Below are 23,664 nucleotides of genomic sequence, written 5' to 3'. Positions count from 1 at the left end.
TCACTGTTGGGATGGTCAGAGAAGAAGCTTGGCCATCTCCACTGCACATCGACGGGCCACTCTGGGATCACGGGGTGTGGCTCCAGGTTCTGAGGTGCTGGACAGCTCCTTACCCATCAATTTTCACAGTCCGTGTTGGGGTCTGGGCTCCCTTCCCTCCCTTAGAGCTGACTCTTTGCCTTTGTAGAGACCCCAGAACCACTTGGCAAGCCTTCCTTGACTCTCTCATTTTTCCCCAAGCTCTGATTTGGAATGATGATGTCTCCTTGTTGTTCTTAGAACCTGGGCTATGTTTCTAAACTGAGCCCAGACCTTGCCTTGTGTGAAGGAAGCTGGAAACTTCCCTGGCTGGGCAAGGAGAGCAGGCCAACTCCTTCTCCTTGAACTCTGTGCCCTCTGCCCATTCTGCAGACTCCTTCGGGGTTTGTGGAGGTATTTATTTGGAAAGGGAAGCAGCCATGAAATAAGATCAATTTCTGGGAAGGTCTAATGGAAGAACGAGGAGAGCTCTGCGCCTCAGTTTCTTTTTCTGTTAAATGAGGGAGTTGGATTTGATGACCACTAAGGTTCCTTTTGACAAAATCTATGATCTTGTGATTTCCCCTCCCCCACAGCAGTTTAAAGACTTGGAGATCATAATAATACACCTCTCTAGACCCAGTTTCCTCATTTGTACAGTAATACCGACTGTCTCACAGAGCAAGCTCAGTGTAGTGAATAAAGGTCTGGGCATTAAAATCCAGCCACTGGTGCTTATGGCATCATGCCTCTTCAACTCCAGAGAAATCACTTAAGCTCTCTGAGCCTCAGTTTCCCTCTCTGTAAAAGGGGGACAATAGTGACCCCAACCCCCCAGGGTTGTTGTGAGGCTCAAATGAGAGATTCTTTGTAAAGCACTTGGCAAACCTCTAACTGTTATATAAACCCTAGCTGTGGGTCTAGGTTAAAATCCGCTTGAGGGTAGGGACTGCGTCTTGCCCTTCTAACGACCTTCCTCTCCCAACCTGCCACCCTCCCCAGCTTTGAGTACACAGTAGGTACTTAACACTTGCTGATCCATTACTCACCATCCACCAGTGCAATGTTGAGTCCTCTGCCAACGTTATTTTTCACGCCACTCATGAGTCTAGGGAAAGGAAGAAAAGAGAGAGGCAGCAGCCTTAGCATGGACATAAACCAGCACTCAGAGCAGCCCTGTGAAGACAGAATGACGGACACCTGTGCAGATGGAGTGTGGCTATGGGTGTTTCCTCCGAGGAGCCTTCGGGGCAGCTCATTAAGAAGCAGGTCAAAACAACATTTGGCCCAATAATAGCCAGTGATAGAGACAATTAGCTCTCTTTCCATCTCATTGAATGGTATATAGGATAGAGAGCTGGTGTTGTAGCCAGCAAGACCGGGATTCAAGTTTCACTTCTGATACCAGTCACCTACCCTTTCTGCACTTGAGGCAGCTCTCTAAGGCTGCTGAGGAGATGCTGACTTGCATCAGTGAAAGGGAGTGCCCTCACCTGGGAGTTTCCAATACTAGAGGGACCACAGACCTAGGCCCGATCTCTACCTCATCAAGGCCTGGGCTTTCAGGTACCATTTGCTATGAGAAGACAAAGCCTGAAAATAACTCCTCTGGTAGAATATGCCAGAAAACTCTCCTTGCCAGCCTCCTCCCTGGTCTTTGCCTTCATTTATAAGACAAAGTTCTTTCTGGTTAGAACATTACTCTTCAAAATAAATACTTACATTTTACCTTGGTTAGGTTTAAGCCAACTTTTATTGGCTGTAGTTCTTATCTGATCCAGTGGGTACATGTGATGTTTTGGGGTGTATATGTGAGGAGGTCTCCTGGGAGGTTTCTGACATAGTTTCTTTTCCAGCTCTGGGCATATAACCCAAGAACTATTTGTTCAACTCAATCACTGTTAGCTAATCAAGAGAGACAGCATGGCATTGTGGATGGGGGCAATGGACTTGGAGTCAGGAGGATCAGGGTTCAAATCCTGCCTCAGACACTTACTAGCTATATGAACCTGGGTAAGTCATTGAACTTCTTATGCCTCGCTACGAAGAGGGGGTTGGGTTTGATGGCCTTTGAGGTCTTTCCTAGCTCTTAATCTATGATCCTATGTACTGTTAATTGACCGGTCAACACCCAAGAATGAGCAATCCCTTGTAAGTACGACAGACACTACTCACCACCCGCAATCTGGGATGTCATTCTGGCCCACCCTTCCCTCCTCCCAGGTGATCTACATTGATAGGAAAATCAAGACCATCCTTATACCTCCTACCCATTCATCTTCCCCCCAGTCCCTTGCCGAAGGGACTTCTTTGGTGATTGGAAACCTGAATTCTCTAACAGACCCATTTAAATAATCATGAGACCATGGCATTCAAATGGCCCCAGGAGACATATGATTCTAGATATGGACAGGGAGGAGTGAGACCACCTCTCTGGCTCGAGGGTGGGGAAGGGGTTGCTCAGAGACTTACATGCTGTCTTCAAAACATATGGAGGGTCCCACAACATTGGCAGCTCCACTTGTGATCTTAAAGGCAAAGAAATCCTGTGGGCATTTCTTGCCATTGTCACATTTATTTCTTGAATGCTCTGTGGGGAGAACAGAGTGGTGTTAGTGACACCCAAGGGAGCAAGCCACATGCAGACAGAGAAGAGGGAACTGGTGAGGGTTTCCCCAGTATCGAACTGGGATCATGTTTAACCAGCATCAGTTGACTGAACAAATTGAGAAATGAAAAATTTTGGTCTAATAGCCTATTTTAGGAGATGGTGTGGTGGATGAAGAAGAGGTTTTGTGAACTGGGAAGACTCAGATTCAAGGTCTGCCTCTGACATGTACTGGTTTTGTGGTCTTGGGCAAATTCCTGGACACTTCTACGTGTCTCCTGACAACTTTCTAAGATCCTGTGTTGCTGAGACAGTACCAATGTGCATTGGTAGAGAGAATGCCCTCACTTGGATATTCCCTATACTATTGAAATCTCAGGTCCAGTCCCTAACCTGTGACCACCCCTATTCCTCAGGTCCCTATCTCTAATCCTGTGACTCCAGGTCTCCTGGCTGTCAGGCCAGAGCTCTTTCTGAATTGTTGGGGACAGTAAGACACCACACTGCCTCCCAATGGTGCTTTCCAGATGGAAGAGCATTTTCCTCAGAGTGAATAACCCTATAGGGTAGGTAGTACAAAAATTTTAATTCCATTTTACAGATGAAGAAACTAAAGGCCAGAGTAGTTAAACCACTGGGTCCAGGTTCCACATGTAAGTATCCAAGGGGCTCTGTTCAAATAGGGCTCCTGAACTCAGTGGTGGATCTGGCAAACTCCACCTAGGGAACCTGCTCTTGCCTCCTCTATCCAACTGGAACCCCACCTTCAGGAATGGACCTGTAGAAACCATGGTGTGAGAGTTTTAATCCACTCAGGTTTAGAACTCTGCCCCCATGGGTGAGTGAATGACTCATCTAGCTGACTATATCCAGCAGCACCCAGAACATACTTCCCATCTGTCCACCCCAGACCTCTTGCCTTCTGCCCTGGTACCACAGGGGCATACCTCCCCATGACCCCTTTTCAGCTCTTCCTCTGGTAACAGTCCTCAAACCCATACTCCCACTGGAAAAGGCACGATAATCAGCTCATCGCTGATTCCACTCAACATTCCTGATGACCCAGACCAAAACTCTCCCTCCTGGCTCCCATCTGTCTCTTTGTGTTGTCACCTTCTATGAGGATGTAAGCTTCTTGAGAGCAAAGAGTGACTTACTGGCTGGTATATAATGGATGCTTAATAAATGCTTTTTCCTTCCTTCAAGACTGGCAACCATGATAGCTAATAACAGCTAGTACTTATAGAGTGTCAAATATCCCATTTTACCCATACAACACCCTTGGTAGGTACACTCCATTATTATTCCTATTTTACAGATGGGGAAACTGAGGCAAATAGATGTTTAAGTGACTTTCTTAAGTTCACAAAGCCAATAAGTGTCTGAGGCTGGATTTGAACTCAGGTCTTCCTGACTCCAGGGCCAGCAGTCTAGTCACTGGGCCACCTAGCTACCTCAAGCCAATGAGGTAGGAATTATAGAATTCCTTTTCCTAATGAGGACCTCAACCACCTCAAAAGAGTGTAGGGGCCAGAATCAGGCTGGACCATAGGAGATTTCTTGCATTTTTAATTGTTAAAATTACCCTAAAACCTCGTCTCTGCAAATGTAACACTGTGGTGCCAGATCTGCCCTCCACCCCCCTTTTTAATGAGAGCATATAAAGAAAAATAGCTCTTTGAACTGTTGTCCCCCAGGGCTGTTTGCATGCAGGGGATGAAACCCATGGCTTTCTGCCTGACAGGTTATAATTTATATTAATGTGTGTTTTTAACACTACCTGACAGTTCAGAAGGCACCATTAGGGAGAAGTGGATAAATGCAGAATTAGGGAATTTGGGGCTGTAGGGGAAAAGGAGCATTAAACAGGCAAAATCTCTATCAGAACAGAGTCAGTCTGGTTCTGTTTTTTGTAGAGATGGAAGCATTGCTGACCTCCAGAGGGGGAGGCTGATTGAGAGTCCATGATGTGCTGGGGGCACCTGAGAGGTCATCAGCATGGCCTCTGGGAGGATGCATCCCCTTCCAGAGAGCCCTGCATTCCAGAAGGACCCCAGCACGGGGTTCTGTGATAACCTTGAGGAAGCAGCCCCCATCAGAGGCACCCAAGAGGATGTCCTTTCTCCTCCCAGGATCTGGGGAAAGGGAAGGGAAGCTGGTCTTTCTGAGAGTCATGGGAGGAGAAGGAAGAGGAAGAGGAAGAAGAAAAGGAAGTAGAGGAGGAGGAAGAGAAGAAGGGGAAGAAGAAATAGGAAGAGAAGGATATACAGGAGGAGGAGGATAAGGAAGAAGAAGGAGGAGGAGGAAGGGGAGGAGGAAGAGAAGAAGGGGAAGGAGAAATAGGAAGAGGAAGAGAAGGAGAAAGAGGAGGAAAAGGAGGTAGAGGAGGAGAAGGAGGAAGAGAATAAGGGGAAGAAGAAATAGGAGGAGGAGGAGAAAGGGGAAGAAAAGAGGAGGAAGAGGAGGAGGAGGAAGAGGAAGAGGAAGAGGAGAAAAAGAGGGAAAATAATGTTATTAACTACCTAAAAGAGAAATTAATTTTGAATTGATGGAGCATATATGTATATATTATACATATACATATGTGTAGGGAAAGGAGAGAAACAGAGAAGAACAGAGAGAAGAGAGAACTGGAGTGAGATACACACACACAGACATAGAGACAGGAGAGAACAGGAAGGGGGAGAGAGACAGAGAGACAAAGAGAGAGAGAGACAGAGAGAGAGAGGGAGAGAGGTAGTATGTAATTTTATCTATATCTATATCTATACATGACATGTGACTTGTAAATACACCTCTATACATCTGTATGTACAGGCACATATATTCATATATAAATGCATGTGAGAGAGGTTTATTGACTCCCAAAGACAAAGAGAAGGCACACCCTACTGGAACCTTGAACCTTTCCAAGCTCCCAGCAAAGGCTGAGCCTGTGGGAGACAAACCCAGAAGGATTCCAAGCTGTCCAGGTTCCCAGAAGGACATCTATGTTGGTTGTTTAAGGTTAATTGTTAACAGGATCTGACTTTTATTGGTTTCCAGTTCCTGGTGATATGGTTTCTTTACCGGTTCATAAGAGAAAGGCAACAGGAGCTGGCACACCCCCTTGAAGCAGCTGCTCTCGCATACAAGAAATGCTGAAAAGAGGACAACTCTTCCCAGCTTCCCCTTCAAGAAAAATGAAAATCAAAATGTCTCTCTATGGTAAATTTGAATCAGCTGAAGATCCTGCCTCTGGGTTCCTGGCTTTCTCTGCCTTCATCCTTCCTGGTTCATGCTCAGACCCTCTTGCCATCTCTGCCTGGGTCTGCCTCCTCTTACCCAACTGGCAGGGATCCCAGGGAAAAGGGCAATACTTGCCTTGTCTCTGGCCTTCTCAGCATCATCATGTCAGTTGACTCTGTCAAATCTGCTGATGGACTTTTCTGGGTTAAAATTGGGCTGGAAAGCTGATTAGTCTGCCCAGGCTAACATTCCAAATTAGCCTCCACCCAGCAAATATTTATTCAACACCTGCTGGGTCTCTGAGAATGGCAAAAGCCCATGAGAAGAGTTAATAGTGATGACAATTAGGTCTCTCTCGTGGTCTAGATGAGAGAACCTTTGCTGGAGCCAGGAAGACCTGGGTTCAAGTCCTCACTCTAACCCATCCTGGCTCTGTGACTCTGGGCACCCAGGTGGCCTCCCCAACACCTAATCTCTCTGTGCCCTAGGCAGCTCTATAAGACTCTAGGTCACAGGTACTACCTGCTTTTTGTTCTGGAAATTCTCTGGACCAGTGAAATCACAGGTCTAGTCCCTATTCCAACATATCAGGTGCTGTGCTGGGTTCTGGGCACATAAAGACAAAAATGAAAATGGGGCCTGCCTTCAGGGAGCCTATAGTCAACTGGGGATGGGGGAAACACATACATGTATAAGTCAGTACAGAATGAATGTGAAGTAATTTCAGGTTGGGGGGCAGGGTGCTGACAGCTGGGGATATCAGGAAAGGCTCCTTCTAAGAGGTAGCAGATGAACTGAGATCTGAAGGGACTTGTCTGCTGTCCTTGGTCCTTGACCTTCCTTCTGTTCCTCCCCTCCTCCCAACAGCCTAACAGACTATGAAGCACTTTAGACCAGGAATCAGAAGCCCTGGGTTCCAGTCTGAATCTGTTCCTTTGTAACTGGGTGACCTTGGCCAGATGATAGTGTTTCTGAGCTTCCACTTTCTCATCTATAAATAAGGGACAATGGTGTCTATCCTATTTACTTTTCCATGTGAAACCCATGTATGAATAAAGCAATAGGCCATTAGAGCTGGAAAGGGTCTTGAAGATCATCTGGTCCAACTCTCTCATTTTACTGAGGTCCAAGTGACTTGTCCAAAGACACACACAGAGTGGCAAGGGCAGGATTAGAACCTAGGTCTCCTGACTTTGAAACCAGGGGTCTTTCCCTGGTATCATGTCATATGTGAAAACTGGAAGACCTGAAGATACGATGCAATGCAGATTCAAGGTATCCCCATTAGTATAATAAATGGGCTGCTATGTTAGTGAGTACTTGATCCCTGATGAAGGGATGCTGACAAGGAGAGAGGAGTCCTGCATGAAGTAGATGAGGTATCCTTCATACCCAATAGCCAATAAGCTACAAGTCTCACTTATTCTTCCCAAAGAAGTGTACTGCTCTGACATCCATCCCCTTCTCTCCACTCGTATGGTCCCCTCCCTAGATTAGGCCCCCATCTGCTCTCACCTGGACATTACAAGAGCCTCTTAATTTTCTCTGGCTTCTCTTCTCTCCTTTCCCTGAACATCCCAGAGCTGCCAAAATATACCCTTAAAGTCCATGTCTGACTATGTCAGTCTGAAGCTCAAAAAGCTTCAATGTCTCTCTAGGATAAAATACATACTTCTCAGCTTGGCATTGAAAGTCCTTTCTGGTGTGTTCCGGCTTCCTTTGCAGGCTCAGGCATGTGCTACTTCCATTAGGGTCCACGCAAACTAGGCTGTTTTCTCTCCCCCACATTTGGCCTTCATCTCCCACCTCGGTGCCTTTGCTGGCTGCCCCATACCTGAAATATATCCTCTCCTCATCCTGGTCTCTTACAATCCTAGACTTCCTTCAAGGCTCAGCTGACATGCCATTTTCACATGCCTTGCTTGATCCCTCTAGTACAGGGGCCCTTCCCCCAGCTCCATGAGCCCCCAAGGGGCTGGTGGATAGATTTCAGAGAGTCTGAGCACTTGGATGGGGACAACATTACATCTTTAATTTCATATAATTGATTATCTTTGTTATCCTGTGCGGTTTATTTTGTGCTCTGACAGACAGGCTTCAGAGGACAGCACAGACTTCAGCAGACTGTTCAAGGGGACCATGACACAGCAAAGGTGAAGGACCCTCCTGACCTGGTGGTTAGTGCTGACTCTTTCCTCAAGCAATCATGCATCTGTCCTAAACCCCAGTAGAACGTAAGCTACCCGAGGGCAGAGATGTCTCATTTTTGTCTCCAGTGCCTAGCAGTGACATCATGTCACTTAGTACTGTTGTTGGAGTAGGCCTCTAGTTTCTAGAACTCTCCAGTTCCAAGACTCTAAAATCCTGATTTTTCTTGACTCAGCTGACTAGCAGCATCGAAGCAGAAACGTTGGACCTGAGAGACATCACATGGTGGGGTGGGGGTGGGGGAGGATGCCTTCCGGGGGCTCTGAGGGTCTTAGTTATCTAACCAGCAGCAGGCTGGCTTGGATTTCTCCCCCTCCCCTCCTTGAAAAATGGTATTTACTAAACCATCCCTGCCCCTGCCCTGAGTCACGCTGAGCAAAGTGACTGGAAGGCCTTTTGCCAAACACAGTGTCAAGACTAATTAACCTCAGCTGCAGTCCCCTAATCGGTAACACTTCCCAGGAGCTCCCTAGGCTTTGCCTGTCTCAGTGACTGTGGCTACACAGACAAAACGCCCAGCTGCCCCAGCCTGGTGGCAGACCCAGAAGGCCCTCTGTCCAGAGCAGCCTCACCCAGCCAGTCTGTGGCCATGGAAAAAGCCCAGGCCACCACATCCAGGACGACACACAGGGGCTTGTTTACAACCTGTCTGGTTTGGCTTTATAAAGGAAAGGAAAGAAGGAAGGAAGGAGGGAAGGAAGGAAGGAAGGAAGGAAGGAAAGAAGGAGGGAAGGCGGGAAGGAAGGAAGAAGGAAGGAAGTAGGGAGGAAGGGAGAGATGGAAGGAGGGAAGAAGGAAGGGGGGAAGGGAGAAGGGCAGGAGGAAGGAAAGAGGAAGGAAGGAAGGAAGGAAAGAAGGAGGGAGGGAGGGAGAGATGGAGGGAGGGAAGAAGGAAGGGGGGAAGGGAGAAGGGCAGGAATAAGGAAAGAGGAAGGAAGGAAGGAAGGAAAGAAGGAGGGAGGGAGAGATGGAGGGAGGGAAGAAGGAAAGAGAGAAGGAAGGAGGAAGGGAGGGAGAGATAGGAAGGGAAGAGGGAAGGAGGGCAGGAAGGAGGGCAGGAGGAAGGAAAGAAGGGAGGGAGAAAGGAAGGAAGGAGGCAGGGAGGGAGAGAAGGAGGGAGGGAGGGAGGAAGGAGGGAAGGAAGGAAGGAAAGAAGGAGGAAGGAGGGAAGGAAGGAAGGAAAGAAGGAGGAAGGAGGGAAGGAAGGAGGAAGGGAGGATATTATGTTTGATGTCAGAAAGAAGTGCTTAAGAATTGAGAGCTATCTGAAGGTAGGAATGGGCTGAATCGGGAGGGCCTGGGATCCTTCTCATTTCTAATCTCTGGTTCCCAACATCTGATAGAGCACCAGCCTTGGAGTCAGGAAGATCTGGATTCAAATCTAGCCCCAGGAAGAAGTTTATTAGCTGTATGGCCTTAGGCAAGTCATTTTTAGCTTCTTCTAGCTTCAATGATGCTGCATCACCCATGGGTAAAATGAGGGGGCTGGACTCGGTGACTCCTTGGGTCCATTCCAGCTCTCAATCTAGGATCCACCTGGACTGGTCTTTCCTGCCTCTGTTCAAACCTCCTGGTACTGAATTTCTGGAATAGAAGTCTGATTCAGTCTCTGACTACCATTTTTGGCCGAGTGGCCCTGCCTCCCTTTCTTCCTGTTTCCAAGAGGGGCGGAAATTGAAATAGCAAAAAGAACGCATTTCAGGATTAATATTGGGACGGGGGTCAAGCTGCAGAGACCCTCTTCTCTGCCCAGCACGAATCTGATTTTCTGACAGCTTCTGTTGCCCATGACCCAGGGTACCTGTACACATGCTCCCCAACGTGTAGGCTTTCATCCGATTATGGGAAGAACATCACATCGATACAGGAAAGGGGATTATTCTGGACTGCAGGGAGAATGTGAAGTTTGCCCAGAGTCTAATCAGCTGCAGGCTGGGCCTTATAAATCCTGTGTCAACGTGCTGGCTTAAACAGTCTTTGCCAGAATTGATTTTCTGACCTTTGTGTTCAGAAGCTGCTGGTGCTGGCTCTGGCTACACAGATGAAAAGAATTGGAGACGGTGCTCCTTGCAGCTGGGATTTTCCCACATGGGAGGGCTGTTTAGAATCCTGTTTAGTGGGATTCGAAGTCTGCATTTCTCTCAGACCTGCTGCATCAAGCCAGCATCCTTGCATGGACCCCGGGAGGGAAAGGCCCCTGTGAGCATGCCCTGCTTGGGGACCCCTAGGCCAGCATCCCTTCAGGGAGCATCAGTAGCAGGAGGACCTGAGCAGTGGTCAGTCTTCCTGCTCCTGATCCAGACCCATTCATTATAATTGGCTTTTTTCACTGAGTTGTGGTTGGTGGGGATGAGGAGGACTCTGTAGCCCTGGTCAGTGTCTATTATGTCCCCTGGACCCTTGGTCCAGTTTCCTCAAAGGGTCCTCCACCAAGAAGAAGTATAGAGCTGAGAATCAAAGGGTCTGAGTCTGACTCATGGCTGATTCACTTAGGGCCACCCCCTAAATGTGGGCTGCGGGGGAGCATGCCTTTGGGGAAGGACGTGACATCTCCTAAAGGGCTTTCAGCCCCCCAGATCTTTCCCCCACTTGTCTGTCTGTCACAGAACCTAAGTTTCTACTATTAACTCTACTTTTGGGTCATTTTAGCATAGACCTAGAGCAGGAAGGGATGGGTAGAGGTCATTCAGTCCAAGCTCCTCATTTGATGCAAGAGGAAACCGGGGCCCAGAGAGCTAAAGTGACTAGTTTAAAGTCACACAGATTGGGAGTAGAAGAGCCATGATTTGAACAAGGCTCTGGGACTTCAAGTTTAAGAGTTTTTCTAGGCACCATATTGCAAGCAGGGCCAACAGTTTAGTAAGAAAGGAAGGAAGGGAGGAAGGAAGGAAAAAAAAAGAAAGAAGAGAAAGAGAGAGGGAGAAAGGAAGGAAGAGAGGGAGGGGTGGAGGGAGGGGGGAAAAGAGAAAGGGAGAGAGGATGGAAGGGAGGGAGGAAAAGAGAGGGAAGGAGGAAGGAAGGAAAGGAAGAAGAGAAGAAGGAAGGAAGGAAGGAAAGAAAGAAGGAAGGAAGGGAAGAAGAGAGGGAGGGAGGAAGGAAGGGAGAGAGGAAAAGAGAGGGAAGGAGGAAGGAAGGAAAGAAGGAAGATATTTCAAAATGAAGGTGCTGTACAAAAGAAAGAGATCAGTAAAATTTCAAAAACACCCACAGAATTAAGCATCCAGGATGCCCAAGCATCGTGCCAGGCTCCAGAGATACAAAGATAAAACCCACAGAATTCCATCCCGCGAGGGGTTTACACTCCATGATCAGTAGCTCCAGAGGGTCCTGCCTGAGCCTTTTGCCTAGCACGCATCTCCTTTCTGCTGCTAATCCAGCCTCTTCCCCACCTCTGGCAGGACTCTTAGAGCAGCCTCCTAATTGATCTCCCTGCCTCAAGTCTCACCTTTCTCTGATACATCTTCTATTTGGTTCCCAAATTATGACTCCTAAAACATCTGTACTCCTGTACTCAAACATCTTTAGTAATTCCCTATTGCCTCTAGGATAAAATACAACGTCCTCAGTCTGACATTTAAAGCCCTTTATAGCTTTTTACTCTTTTTCCATCCACCTGTTTTCTCTAGATTTTCAGACTAGGTGGACCAATGAGGGGGGGAGAAGGAGGAAATTTTTCCTCCTTCCGTTCCCTCTATTCCTACCCCACAAATGAACAGAGAGGCCTTGCATCACAAACAGCTTATACTAGCCCAGAGGAGCCTGAGATTACAATCTATGGAACTCCCCTGCTCAACAAACCTAGTGGTTCCCTATTAACTCTAGGATCAAATTCAAAATCCTCTGTTTGACATTCAAAGCTCTTCACTGCCTGGCACCAACTCACCTTTCTTGCCTTGTTAACACATTATTCCCCTTGATCCACTCTACCATCCAGTCAAACTGTCCTTCTTACTGTTCTTCACACACGACAGCTCATCTCCATTCCTGTGCTTTCCAACAGGCTGTGCCCCATGCCTGGAATGCCTTCCCTTCTCATTTTTACCTCTTAGAATCTATTTCCTCCAAAGCTCGGCTCAAATGCTTCCTGCATGAGGCATCTCCTCATCCCCCAGCTGCTGGTGCCTACTCTCAGAAATTACCTCACATTGACTTTGTGTGTCTTTACACATGTATGTACACACACACACACAGAGCACATGCTTATTTTGTGTACATCGAACCTTTGAACTTTCTTTTTCCTCTGCTTGGATGCTCTCTTTCCTCGGATCCATCTCTTGGAATGCCTGGTTTCCTTCAAGACTCAGCTCCGATGTCACCTTTTACAGGAGGCCTTTTTGTTTCCCACAGATGGTAGCACCTTCTCCTATGAAGGTATCTTTCATCTCTTTTTTATGTGTCCTACTACTACTACTACTACTACTACTACTACTACTACTACTACTACCACTACTACTACTACCACTACTACTACTACCACTGCTGCTGCTGCTGGTATTGCTACCATCACCACACCTACTTCTACTACCACTACCACCACTACTACTGATACTACTATTACTACTACTACTACCACCACTATCACCACCACCACTACCACCACTACTACTACTATATACTACTACTACTACTACTGCTGCCACCACTATCACTACCACCACCACCACTACTACTACTACTACTACTACGAGCTAGCATTTATACAACGCTCCCTATGAACGAGGCACTGGGCTAAGCACTTTATAACCATTATCTCTTTTGGTCCTTGCCACAACTCTGGGAGGTTGGTGCTATTATTATCCCCATTTTACAGGTGAGGAAACTGAGGCAGAGGTAAAGTGATTCGCCTAAGGTCACAGCTAGTAAGTCTCTGAAGCTGGATTTGAACTCAAATCTTCCTGACTCTAGGCCCGGAACTTTATCCACTGTATCACCTGGCTGAATGTATGTATGTGGACATGCACATCCCTTTGTCTATAGTTACATTAATGTGGTCTCCCCCTGTAGGAATAAGCTTCCTGAGAGCAGCAACAGTTTCATTTTTGTCTACTGTATACTTAGTATATTGTGCATGCAGCAGGTGATTAATAAATGTTTGTGGGTTGATTGGTTGATTGATATAGAAAAATAAGGTTCTACTTACTCTCACTGGTTGTCTTTGAGGAAAAATCTGCATGGAGGGAGAAAGGAGACATGATTAGAATTCACCTCAGGAGAAAGAGAGCCCTGGAGCTGAGGGGAAGAAAGAAAGAAGTCTAAGGGAAATAACACCATTTTCTGCCCCTGGGAAGTTTAAACAGAGCCCTCGTCATTACAGGACCTCACTAAAGGTGACTTAAAAAAAGTCAAATGTGGGCAGAGCCAAGATGGCGGCTGGAAAGCAGGGGCGTGCCTAAAGCTCTCCCTAGGACCCTCCAAACACCTATAAAAATGGCTCTGAACAAATTCTAGAATTGCAGAAGCCACGGAATAGCAGAGGGAAGCAGGGCTGCAGGCCAGGACAGCCTGGATGGTCGCTGGGTAAGGTCTATCATACAGAGCTGGGAGCGGAGCAGAGCAGAGCCCAGCGTGGGTCCCACCCGGACCAATCAAACCGGGAGACAGGCAGAACAGGCCCTAGCACCCTGAATCAGTGAGCTGTGGCAGTTACCAGACTTCTCAACCCACAAACACCAAAGACAACACAGAAGGTTAGTGGGAAAAAACTTCGGGGACAGAGGAAAAGGAGTTTGTGGTTCGGCCACTGCCCTGGGGGCAGCCGTGGTGGTGCAGCTACAGAACCACAGGTGCGGTTGCTTCCGGTCCCAGGGCCACCTGGTGGGAGGAATTAAGTGGCAGATCTGAGTGGGAGTAAAGAGCCTGCTCAGATCTGAGTTGCAATCTGGGTTGTCAGTTCTTGGGGGAGGAGGAGCGCTGGTGTGGCAGAGCTTGCTGTGTAGAAAAAGCTCTGAAAACAACAGCGCAGCCCCTCAAGCTTGGGACAAAGTACCTTCTATTCTACAAGCAGTCATACCCCGATGAAAAACTCAAGGGTCAAGTAGTGTGACCAGAATGGCCTTTGTTTTCTTTGGGTGGCTCAGTTTATCTCATTGGGTGCTGGACCTGGTTCTCCTCTTCCGGGGCAGGAAGCCCAGAGACCATGCCTGGGAACAGAGAACTTCCAGTGTGACCTCTTCCAGGGCAGGAAGCCCACAGACCATGCCTGGGAGCAGAGAACTTCCTGTGTGATGAGTCATGGGGCTGGCTGAGGGGAGGTGTTGACTCCAGAGCCATGCCCTATTGGGTGCTAACCTAGGGGAAGGGGCCAACGCAAGAACCAATTGGCCCTGGTCATTCAGGTGGCACTTGATGATGTCAAAAACTCTATAAGGGGGGAGAAGACGGCTTGAAGATTCTTCTTTCCTTTTCCAGTTGGTGTGGGAGCAGTGGCGAGCGTGACTCTGGGCCAGCCCTTGCTCTCGGGCTGAGCCCAGATGTTGGTAACAATGAACTGTAGTGGGTCTCTCTGTTGATATTTGTAATTTGTTTGTATTTTGTTCTGAAGTTTGGGGTGCTGGTTTTGTTTTTCCCCTGAACTAAATGAATGTTCTGAACTTCGGGGTGCTGGCTTTTTCCCCTGAAGTAAGTGAATGAACCTGCATTGGGTCTGTCTGTTGATATTTGTAATTTGCTTGTATTTAGTTCTGAAGTTCGGGGTGTTGGCTTTTTCCCCCGACCTAAATGAATGTTGCCTGTATGCTCCCCTGAACTAACTGAATGCTGGATTAAAGTAAGCTGGTCAACCCCTTCACCGTGCTTTCCTTGTTTAAGCAGATAAAAAGAACCTGTGCTTTCCTGGCTTGCTGGCAGTCTCCTGGGTGCATCTTATGCCCCCACAGAAGCTGCTAGCTGGATTGTTAAAACAAGTAGTTGGCTGGGAACATGGCCAGGCAGTGAAAATGCACTCAGATTCAGACTCAGACTTTGGAATCATTTTTTGGTGACAAAGAAGACCAAAACATACAGCCAGAAAATGTCAACAAAGTCAAAGAGCCTACACCAAAAGCCTCCAAGAAAAACATGAACTGGTCTCAGGCCATGGAAGAGCTCAAAAAGGATTTGGAACAGCAAGTTAGAGAAGTAGAGGAAAAATTGGGAAGAGAAATGAGAGTGATGAGAGAAAACCATGAAAAATAAGTCAATGACTTGCTAAAGGAGACCCAAAAAATACTGAAGAAAATAACACCTTAAAAAATAGAATAAGCCAAATAGCAAAAGAGCTCCAAAAAGACAATGAGGAGAAGAATGCCTTGAAAGGCAGAACTAGCCAAATGGAAAAGGAGGTCCAAAAGACCACTGAAGAAAATACTACCTTGAAAATTAGATTGGAGCAAGTGGAAGCTAGTGACTTTATGAGAAATCAAGATATTATAAAACAGAACCAAAGGAATGAAAAAATGGAAGACAATGCGAAATATCTCATTGTAAAAACCATTGAGCTGGAGAATAGATCCAGGAGAGATAATTTAAAAATTACTGGACTACCTGAAAGCCATGATCAAAATAAGAGCCTAGATATCATCTTTCAAGAAATTATCAAGGAAAACTGCCTGGATATTCTAGAGCCAGAGGGTAAAATAGAAATTGAAAGAATACACCAATTGCCTCCTAAAAAAGATGCCAAAAAGAAAACTCCTAGGAACATTGTTGCCAAATTCCAGAGCTCCCAGATCAAGGAGAAAATACTGCAAACAGCCACAAAGAAACAATTTGAATATTGTGGAAACACAATCAGGATAACACAAGATCTAACAGCTTCTACATTAAGGGTCCGAAGGGCTTGGAATACGATATTCCAGAGGTCAATGGAGCTAGGATTAAAACCAAGAATCACCTACCCAACAAAACTCAGTATCATGCTCCAAGGCAAAAATATGGATTTTCAATAAAATAGAGGACTTTCAAGATTTCTCAGTGAAAAGACCAGAGCTGAATAGAAAATTTGACTTTCAAGCACAAGAATCAAGAGAAGCAAGAAAGGTAAACAAGAAAGAGAAATCATAAGGGACTTACTAAAGTTGAACTGTTTTGTTTACATTCCTACATGGAAAGATGATGCGCATAATTCATGAGACCTCAGTATGAGGGTAGCTGAAGGGAATATACAAACATATATACATATATGTATGTATGTATATATATATATATATAGAGAGAGAGAGAGAGAGAGGGGGGGGGCACAGGGTGAGTTGAATATGAAGGGATGATATCTAAAAAAATAAAATCAAATTAAGGGATGAAAGAGGAATATATTGAGAGAGGGAGAAAGGGAGAGATAGCATGGGGATAAATTATCTTGCATAAAAGTGGCAAGAAAAAGCAGTTTTGTAGGAAGGGAAGAGGGGGCAGGTAAGGGGGAATGAGTGAATCTTGCTCTCTTTGGATTTGACCTGAGGAGGGAATAACATACACACTCAATTGGGTATCTTACCCCACAGGAAAGAAGGAGGAAGGAGATAAAACAGGGGGATGATAGAAGGGAGGGCAAATAGGGGGAGGAGGTAATCAAAAGCAAACACTTTCGAAAAGGGACAGGGTCAAGGGAGAAAACTGAACAAAGGGGATAGGATGGGAAGGAGCCAGATATAGTTAGTCTTTCACAACATGAGTATTGTGGAAGGATTTTACATAATGATACACATGTGGCCTATGTTGAATTGCTTGCCTTCTTAGGGAGGGTGGGTGGGGAGGGAAGAGGGGAGAGAATTTGGAACTCAAAGTTTTAAAAGCAGATGTTCAAAAAAAGTTTTTGCATGCAACTAGGAAATAAGATATACAGGCAATGAGGCATAGAAATCTATCTTGCCCAACAAGAAAGTAATGGAAAAGGGGATGGGGGGGGAGTGGTGTGACAGAAGGCATGGCTGACCGGGGAATGGGGCAATCAGAATATATGCCATCTTGGAGTGGGGGGGAGGGTAGAAATGGGGAGAAAATTTGTAATTCAAACTCTTGTGAAAATCAATGCTGAAAACTAAAAATATTAAATAAATAAATATTTTTTTTTAAAAAAAGACCAAATCTAAAAAAAGTCAAATGTTGCCTCCTTCCTCAAGCCAATCCTAACTACCCTAACCAACCTTGAGCTCTTCTCCTGAATCTTAAAGGGAGCTTCATGTTAATGCTGTACACTTGGTATCTCTTTGTGGTGTTCCTGATCTGTTCTCTAATTGTGATACACCTCCCCACCTCACTTCCACGCACAATAAATGTCCTAATTTCCCTGAGGTCAGAAAACCAGACATAGTTTCTGGGAGTCCTACCTCAAACAAAACTCCCTTCATTCTCTCCCTTTCACCTGAAGCTCTGTGACAAAATGGGGTTCCAGATAAATTCACAGGTGAAAATTGGTGTTGGGTTGAATTGATATCATAGTGATGAGAGTAATCTCAAATTGGTGATGGTTCCCACCATTGGCCATGAGATATGTTTCACATTTGCTGGAGGGAAGGGTGACAACTGAATGAGTACTGGTGCCACATGGCTGGTAGACTATGGTTGAATAGCAAATGGTGGCCACTCCTAATCAGCTGAGGTTTGGAATGGATTTTAAAGCACCAATTCGGAAGGGGAGTAGTCTAGAAGATGGGAAAAAGGAGAGATATCAATGAAAATGTATTTTTAAAAAATCAAAGAACTGCTGATCTGAGCCAATGTGCCCAAAGTCTAATAGACAGAGATCTAAGTTTCTCAGTGGTGTAGTGATTGGGGGTGAGGAAAACGTGGTCTATGATGGAGCTCTGTCCTCAAGGAGGAATGTAATCTTGATCTACAGCCTGAGAAGTCAAGGGGCTTCAGAAGGGAACTGAAGCATCATCCCATGTTTCCTTCCTTTTGTGGACTCATCCTATCATTCTCAGGACCAGAAGAGCCTCCCTGGAGCTATTTTCTTTTACATGGATCTCATCGGTGGCCAAGAACTCTGCCTTACTCCCAATACCAACATGTAACATTTAGTAGAGAAGTGGGGCCTATATGAAGCTCCTATTCAAATGAATAACAACCTTTGCATATCATCTAAACAGTATGTTATTGTCTATTTATGGTAAGAAAAAGATGAATTAAATGACTTCCAAATAACCCAGCCATGGGGTAGTGTTTGAGAAGGTGGTCCTTTTTTTCTCACCAGCTAAGCAAAGAAATGAGTTAATACATTTAAGGTTTATTAAAGGAGAGCTATATATTCACACGGGGATGGGTTTCAGGGTTCTGAGATCGAGTTGAAATTCATCTAGGGCAGATGGGGGTGATATTTGGGGTTTCCAGAGTCACTGGCAGTGTATAAGATACAGTGTGAGGGAGGCAGTCAAGGCAGAGCACAGTGAGAATGCTAGTTGCACAAGGGAAGAGATTGGTTGGTCCCTCAGAAAGATTCATTTGGACCATAAGGGAGTCATCAGGGGTTGGAGGATGGTGGTCTCCATAAGAGAGTTCTATAGAGATGGGACCTTGGCAGTAATGCTGGGAAAGGTAGAGATCTACACAGGCAGACAATCTGAAGCAAAGTCCCAAAGCCTTTGTTACAGCTCTGGCTTACACTGCTTTCCTCCTTTCTTCCATTTTCTTTCTCCTTCATTTTTTTCTTTCATACTTTCTTTCCCTTTCCCTCTTTCTTTCACTTACTGAAAAATAAACATCCCCTAAATCCATGGCACTTCCCCAAACCTTTCTCCATTTCCTCTTAGCTAACTTTCTTTCTGGGTTCATTATAGTGCATGCTTCTGCCTTTGGGAGGAAGAAGAGTTGGACTCATCAAGAAGGGAAGTGGGGACTGCAGCCTTGGTGCTGACGGACAGTGGCAGCCCAAGAAATCTATGCAGGAACCGGGGTCAGACCTGCCAGTGGTGGAGTGGAGCCTTGACTGGGGCAGCAGTAGCCACTCCATTAAATGACAGTCCTTTTAGATTTTAAGCCCTAGCCCTGAGGTTTACCTGCTGATAAAATGGTGATGAAGTAACTTACCCAGCAAGCCTCGAATGTTGATGGTCTTACCCGTTCTCTTGAAATAGGTGTGGGTAAAGAACCACGTGGCCATCAGGGTAAAAAAAATGGCCAACAGGCGGAGTAAGCCTGAGGAAAGGGACAGAGGACAAGTGACCGTTAGATCAGGGTGAGAAGAGTAGCTATCCCAGAATACTCATATGACCTGGGGTATGTTGCCCCACTTTCTTGGGCCTCAGTTTCCTCATCTGTAAAATTATCAACTTGGACTTAATGACTTCTGAAGTCCCCTCTTGTTCTAGAGCTATGACCCAATGAACCTATGATCAGCAACACTGTGAAGAGGGACCTTTTTCTCCTTTGGCATTTTCTTTTTTGACTTTTGGTGTCCTGCTTCTCTTGAGACTCATTGCTCTTGAAGTGCCATAGGTTTCCCAGGGCTCCCCAAAGTAGGGCCCCTCCTGGGCCTTCCTCTCTCATTTCCAGCCCTATCCCATGATTCAGGATTTTCCCTTCTGAGCCAATGGTACCATCCAAACTTACTTACTCTGAATCTCATTCTCTAAGGGTCTTGATAGCTCACTGGATGAATGGAGAAACTAACTGATGCTAAGATGCCAATGACTTACTTAATGCCTACATTTATCAGAACTTTAATGACAACTACAATTTTTTTTCAATTAGTAAGCATTTATTTTCTCTCTCTCCTCCAAGTTGGGGGCAGGGTAGGGTAAAAAAACAAAACCTTTGTAACAAATATGCTTAGTCAAGCAACATCCCATATTGGCCACATCAAAAAATATATGCCTCATTCTGAAGATTTAGGCCATTACCTCTCTCTCAGGAAGTGGGGAACATTCTTCATCACCAATTCTCTGGAATTGTGGTTGGTCATTGTTTAATGCCTTAATCTTAAGGAGTCAGAAACATGGAAATTTTAGGGAAAAGTTTCTAGAGAATCTGTGACTCAACTTCCCTCTTAAGTGTGGAAGATAGCCTTTTCTTCTGGCTTCCCTCATTGCAAGAATATTCATATTGACGTGATTCAGTTCTCTGTGGGTCACTGAACACAGCCCTCCCGTTCAGAGTACCTATAAGTACACAAATAGACGTAGACTCTTTTATGAGCATATACCCTTGAATTTCTAACCACACTGGGTGCTAATTGGGCAACAGCTACCGCTGTCTTGGAGCTTCTAACATGCCTGTCCTGAAGCAATTGTTGTAGATTAGGAAATGGGACAAGTGTATCCAGGAGTCTGTTGGTGACTTTTTCACTCACGCCCCAAACATTGATTAAATTCCTACTCCAGTATATGCCGGGCACTATGCTAAGGTGGGGTGATACCAAGACAAAAAGAAATAGCTCCTGCCCTCAAGGAGATTATATTCTGTTTGGGGGGTGCAATATGTATGAGGGAAAAAGTGCAAAGTATATACAAAGTAATCTTTGTACCTGTATCTCCAGAGCCTGGCACACAGTAGGCTCTTAATAAATGCTAACTGGCTGAATCTTTGAAAAGACAGAGAGGTGGGAGATGGAACTTTGTACATGGGGAGGGAAACAACAGATGGGTGAGTTTGGCTGGAATGGAGAACACACAAAGGAGAGTAATAGGGCCCGGCATGTAGCAGGTGCTTCAAACATTTTTATTGATTGATTAATTGACTGATAATGTATAATAGGCCTGGAAAGCAAGGCTACCTTGTGACAGGATGGAAAGGCAAAACCCAATTTAAGTTAAACTGATGTCAGGAAGAGTCCATCTGCCAAGAATAACCAGGTTCCCCTTGCAAGGGGACAGAGGCTGGCTCTGCCTGGGGCTGTTTGGAGTGAATGTCTGCTGGATCTGGCCAAATGGGTCCTGTTGGGGAATGGCTGGGGAGGGCACCTGCAGGAAGTCATAGAGGAAGGGCCCCAAAGAGCTGTCACTCTCCCTGACACATCCACAAGGGCATTGGGGGTGGGGAGGCCCAGGGAGGGAGAACAGTGGGAAATGAAACCAGGGCTATTCAGGGGAAGCATGAGGTCCTTCTCACCCTGATGGAGAGCTGTCAGAAACAGAACCAATCAACAGAGGAGGGGAGGGAAAACAGTGCCCAGCCTGTGTTAGCCCAGCAAGGAATAAAGGGGCAGGCAGAAACCACCACGAGTCAATCAATCAAATAACAAATATGTATTGAGCATTTACTATGTGCAAGGTACTGTCCTAAGCACTAGGGACACAAAGAGAAAGGAAGAAAGAAGGAAAGAAGGAAGGAAGGAAAGAAGAAAGGAGAGAAGGAAGAAATGAAGGAAAGAAAGAAGAAAGGAAGGAATAAAAAAGAAATAAGGAAGGAAGGAAGGAAGAAAGAAAGTAAAGAAGGAAGGAAAGAAAGAAAGTTCTTGCTTTCAAGGAGCTACCTTCTTCTGGGGGGACATATAAATACATGCAAAGCCACTCAAAATGAGTACTAGGTAGGGTACTCATTTGGGAGAGGGCATACCAGCAGTTGGCAGGAGCATGGTAAGGCCTTATGTAGTAGGTGGCACTTGAATTGAGTCTTCAAGGAATCCAGGGATTCTGAGAGATAGAGGTGAGGAGGGAGGGCATTTTGGGCATGCAGGACAGACCATGCAAAGGCATAAAGATGGAAATGGAGCATCCTGTGTGCAGAATACAAGTTGGGGGAGGGGTAATGTGAAAGGAGACTAGAAAGATAGAGAAAAGCCATGTTGTGAAGGGTTTTATGTACCAAGAAGAGGACTTTATAGCTGAATCAATGGCTCTTAGGAGTGCCCCCAATTGTCTCCTGTTTTGGCTGCCTAGAGTGGGTACACAAACACCAGTGGAAAGCAACATCTCTGGCTGATGTCTGGAAGCTTCCTCTAATTGCAGAGCTCCTGCAATTGTATAAGAACTTGTATAGTTCTTAGAGGCAGGGGAGAGCCAGAGACAGCTGGGACCCTGGAGCAGATCTACAGGGGTGGCTGCCCCAGAGGATTATCCCCATTATGTCTATGGGGGTGTTTCCCTTGTGCAGCTAATGTCGTGGGGGAGGGAAAGTAGAGAGAGGCCTGGGTTCTAAGCTGGGCTGAAAAGCTCCCCAAGGTCTTGGGCACCAAGACCCTCCTATGAGTCACCAATCCAGCAGAGACCGCATTCTTGACACTTGACATTCTTGGTCTTTTACGTTCCCTCGCCTTTTAGATGGCACAGTGGATAGATCACTGGGGCCTGGGGTCAGAAAGATTTGAGTCCAAATCTGGCTTCAGACACTAGACACTGTGTAAGATGCTGGATAAATCATATAACCTTAGTCTGTCTCAGCTTCTTCCTCCATAAAATGAAGATAATACTAGCACCCATCTCTCAGGGTTGTTTTGAGGATGAAACAAGATATTTGTAAAGAACCTAGCAAAGTGTTTGGCACATAGTAGGTGCTTAATAAATGCTTCCTTTTTCCCCCACTTCCTTTCTTCTCTTAGGATGTGTTGTTTCAAAAGTCAAGGGTTGGTGTTGGCAATTTTGGCTAAAACAAGCCCTATTTGGGCTCCCACCTTTTCCTCAACTAGAAGCCTAAAAAGGACACCCACAGCTGAGGGTTGAGGCTGGTGATCTGACCTAGTTGCTCACCAGGCAAGTCATGATTTGTGAGACGTGGGGACTCCTCCAAATAACTGCCTTTAGCTCCTGGTGAACCAGGGATCTCTGCCCACAGGATTGGATGGCCTTCCAATCTCATCTATTCAAATGCATCATGGAAACTCCCACAGAACCTTGCCATTTGATCTTGTATCCCAAGAAAACTGTCATGCCTCTGCATTTTTCTGGGACCTTGAGGTAGGATCTTGTTTGCTTGGGTCTCCCTATGGGCAGTTGAAAGGAGCTGGGGCATATTTGATCAGATTAGGGGAAGCAGTTGCTGCTAAGGAATGGTCCCAGACTCCTTTGGTTTGAACAACAATAATAGAAATCACCAACAGGGCAGTGCTGGAGCCTGCTTGTGATGACTCTTAAGAATGATTGTTAAATTTTCAATATTTACACCTAAAAAAGGTGGGGGGGCAAATACTGCAGGTTAGGGATTGGGTTACTGTTCTGTTGATTGTCTAGACTGAAGAAAATGATGGAAAGGGGGTTAATAATGCAGATTAAACTTAAAAGTGTGTCATGTGTATACCCTCCCCATCAAAGAGCCAGTTGTTAAACACTGACCAGCACACTCCCTAGCAGCAACTGCACAACTTCAGCTTATTTAATTAATAAGAGTATGAACTTACCTGACGGCCTCATCCTGTCCAGGCAGGGGACACTTTGGCCTGACTGAGATCAGTGCTGGCCTGGGGAAACAAAAGCAGAATGAGAATTTGAAATCAGTCCCTGAAAACAACAACAAAAATCAAAACCGGAACATTGGATTATGGTTATCTTCTAAATGAAAAGAATCCACTCTTAGTCGTAGGATTCTAGGTTCATAGATTTAGAACTGGAAGGGGCCTTAGAGGGCAAGTTCAACCCTCATTTTACAGGTGAGGAAACTGAGGCAAAGGGAGGTCACATGACTATTCTGGGAATACACAGCTACTGTCTGAGGTTCCGAGGTAGGATTTCACTTACTCCATCAAATATGACCCAATAATA

At 45.9% G+C, this 23,664-nt stretch overlaps 1 protein-coding gene across 1 annotated transcript in view; it reads right to left on the bottom strand.

Annotated features, from left to right (window-relative positions):
* Window positions 1-23,316, bottom strand: part of FAM3D (FAM3 metabolism regulating signaling molecule D) — a 41,524-nt gene extending 18,208 nt beyond the window's left edge. Inside the window, exons 1-5 of the mRNA XM_036739201.1 lie at window positions 23,304-23,316; window positions 19,061-19,168; window positions 13,203-13,229; window positions 2,491-2,608; window positions 1,068-1,126 (exon numbers count right to left, since the gene is read on the bottom strand). Of these exons, the coding sequence (XP_036595096.1) occupies window positions 1,068-1,126; window positions 2,491-2,608; window positions 13,203-13,229; window positions 19,061-19,168; window positions 23,304-23,316 (325 nt within the window). The remainder of the gene's footprint in view (window positions 1-1,067; window positions 1,127-2,490; window positions 2,609-13,202; window positions 13,230-19,060; window positions 19,169-23,303) is intronic.
* Between the last annotated feature and the right edge of the window lie 348 nt (window positions 23,317-23,664).

Source organism: Trichosurus vulpecula, chromosome 9 (genome assembly GCF_011100635.1).
Source record: "Trichosurus vulpecula isolate mTriVul1 chromosome 9, mTriVul1.pri, whole genome shotgun sequence".
Lineage (NCBI taxonomy): Eukaryota > Metazoa > Chordata > Mammalia > Diprotodontia > Phalangeridae > Trichosurus > Trichosurus vulpecula.
This window is presented reverse-complemented; position numbering and strand designations above follow the sequence as displayed.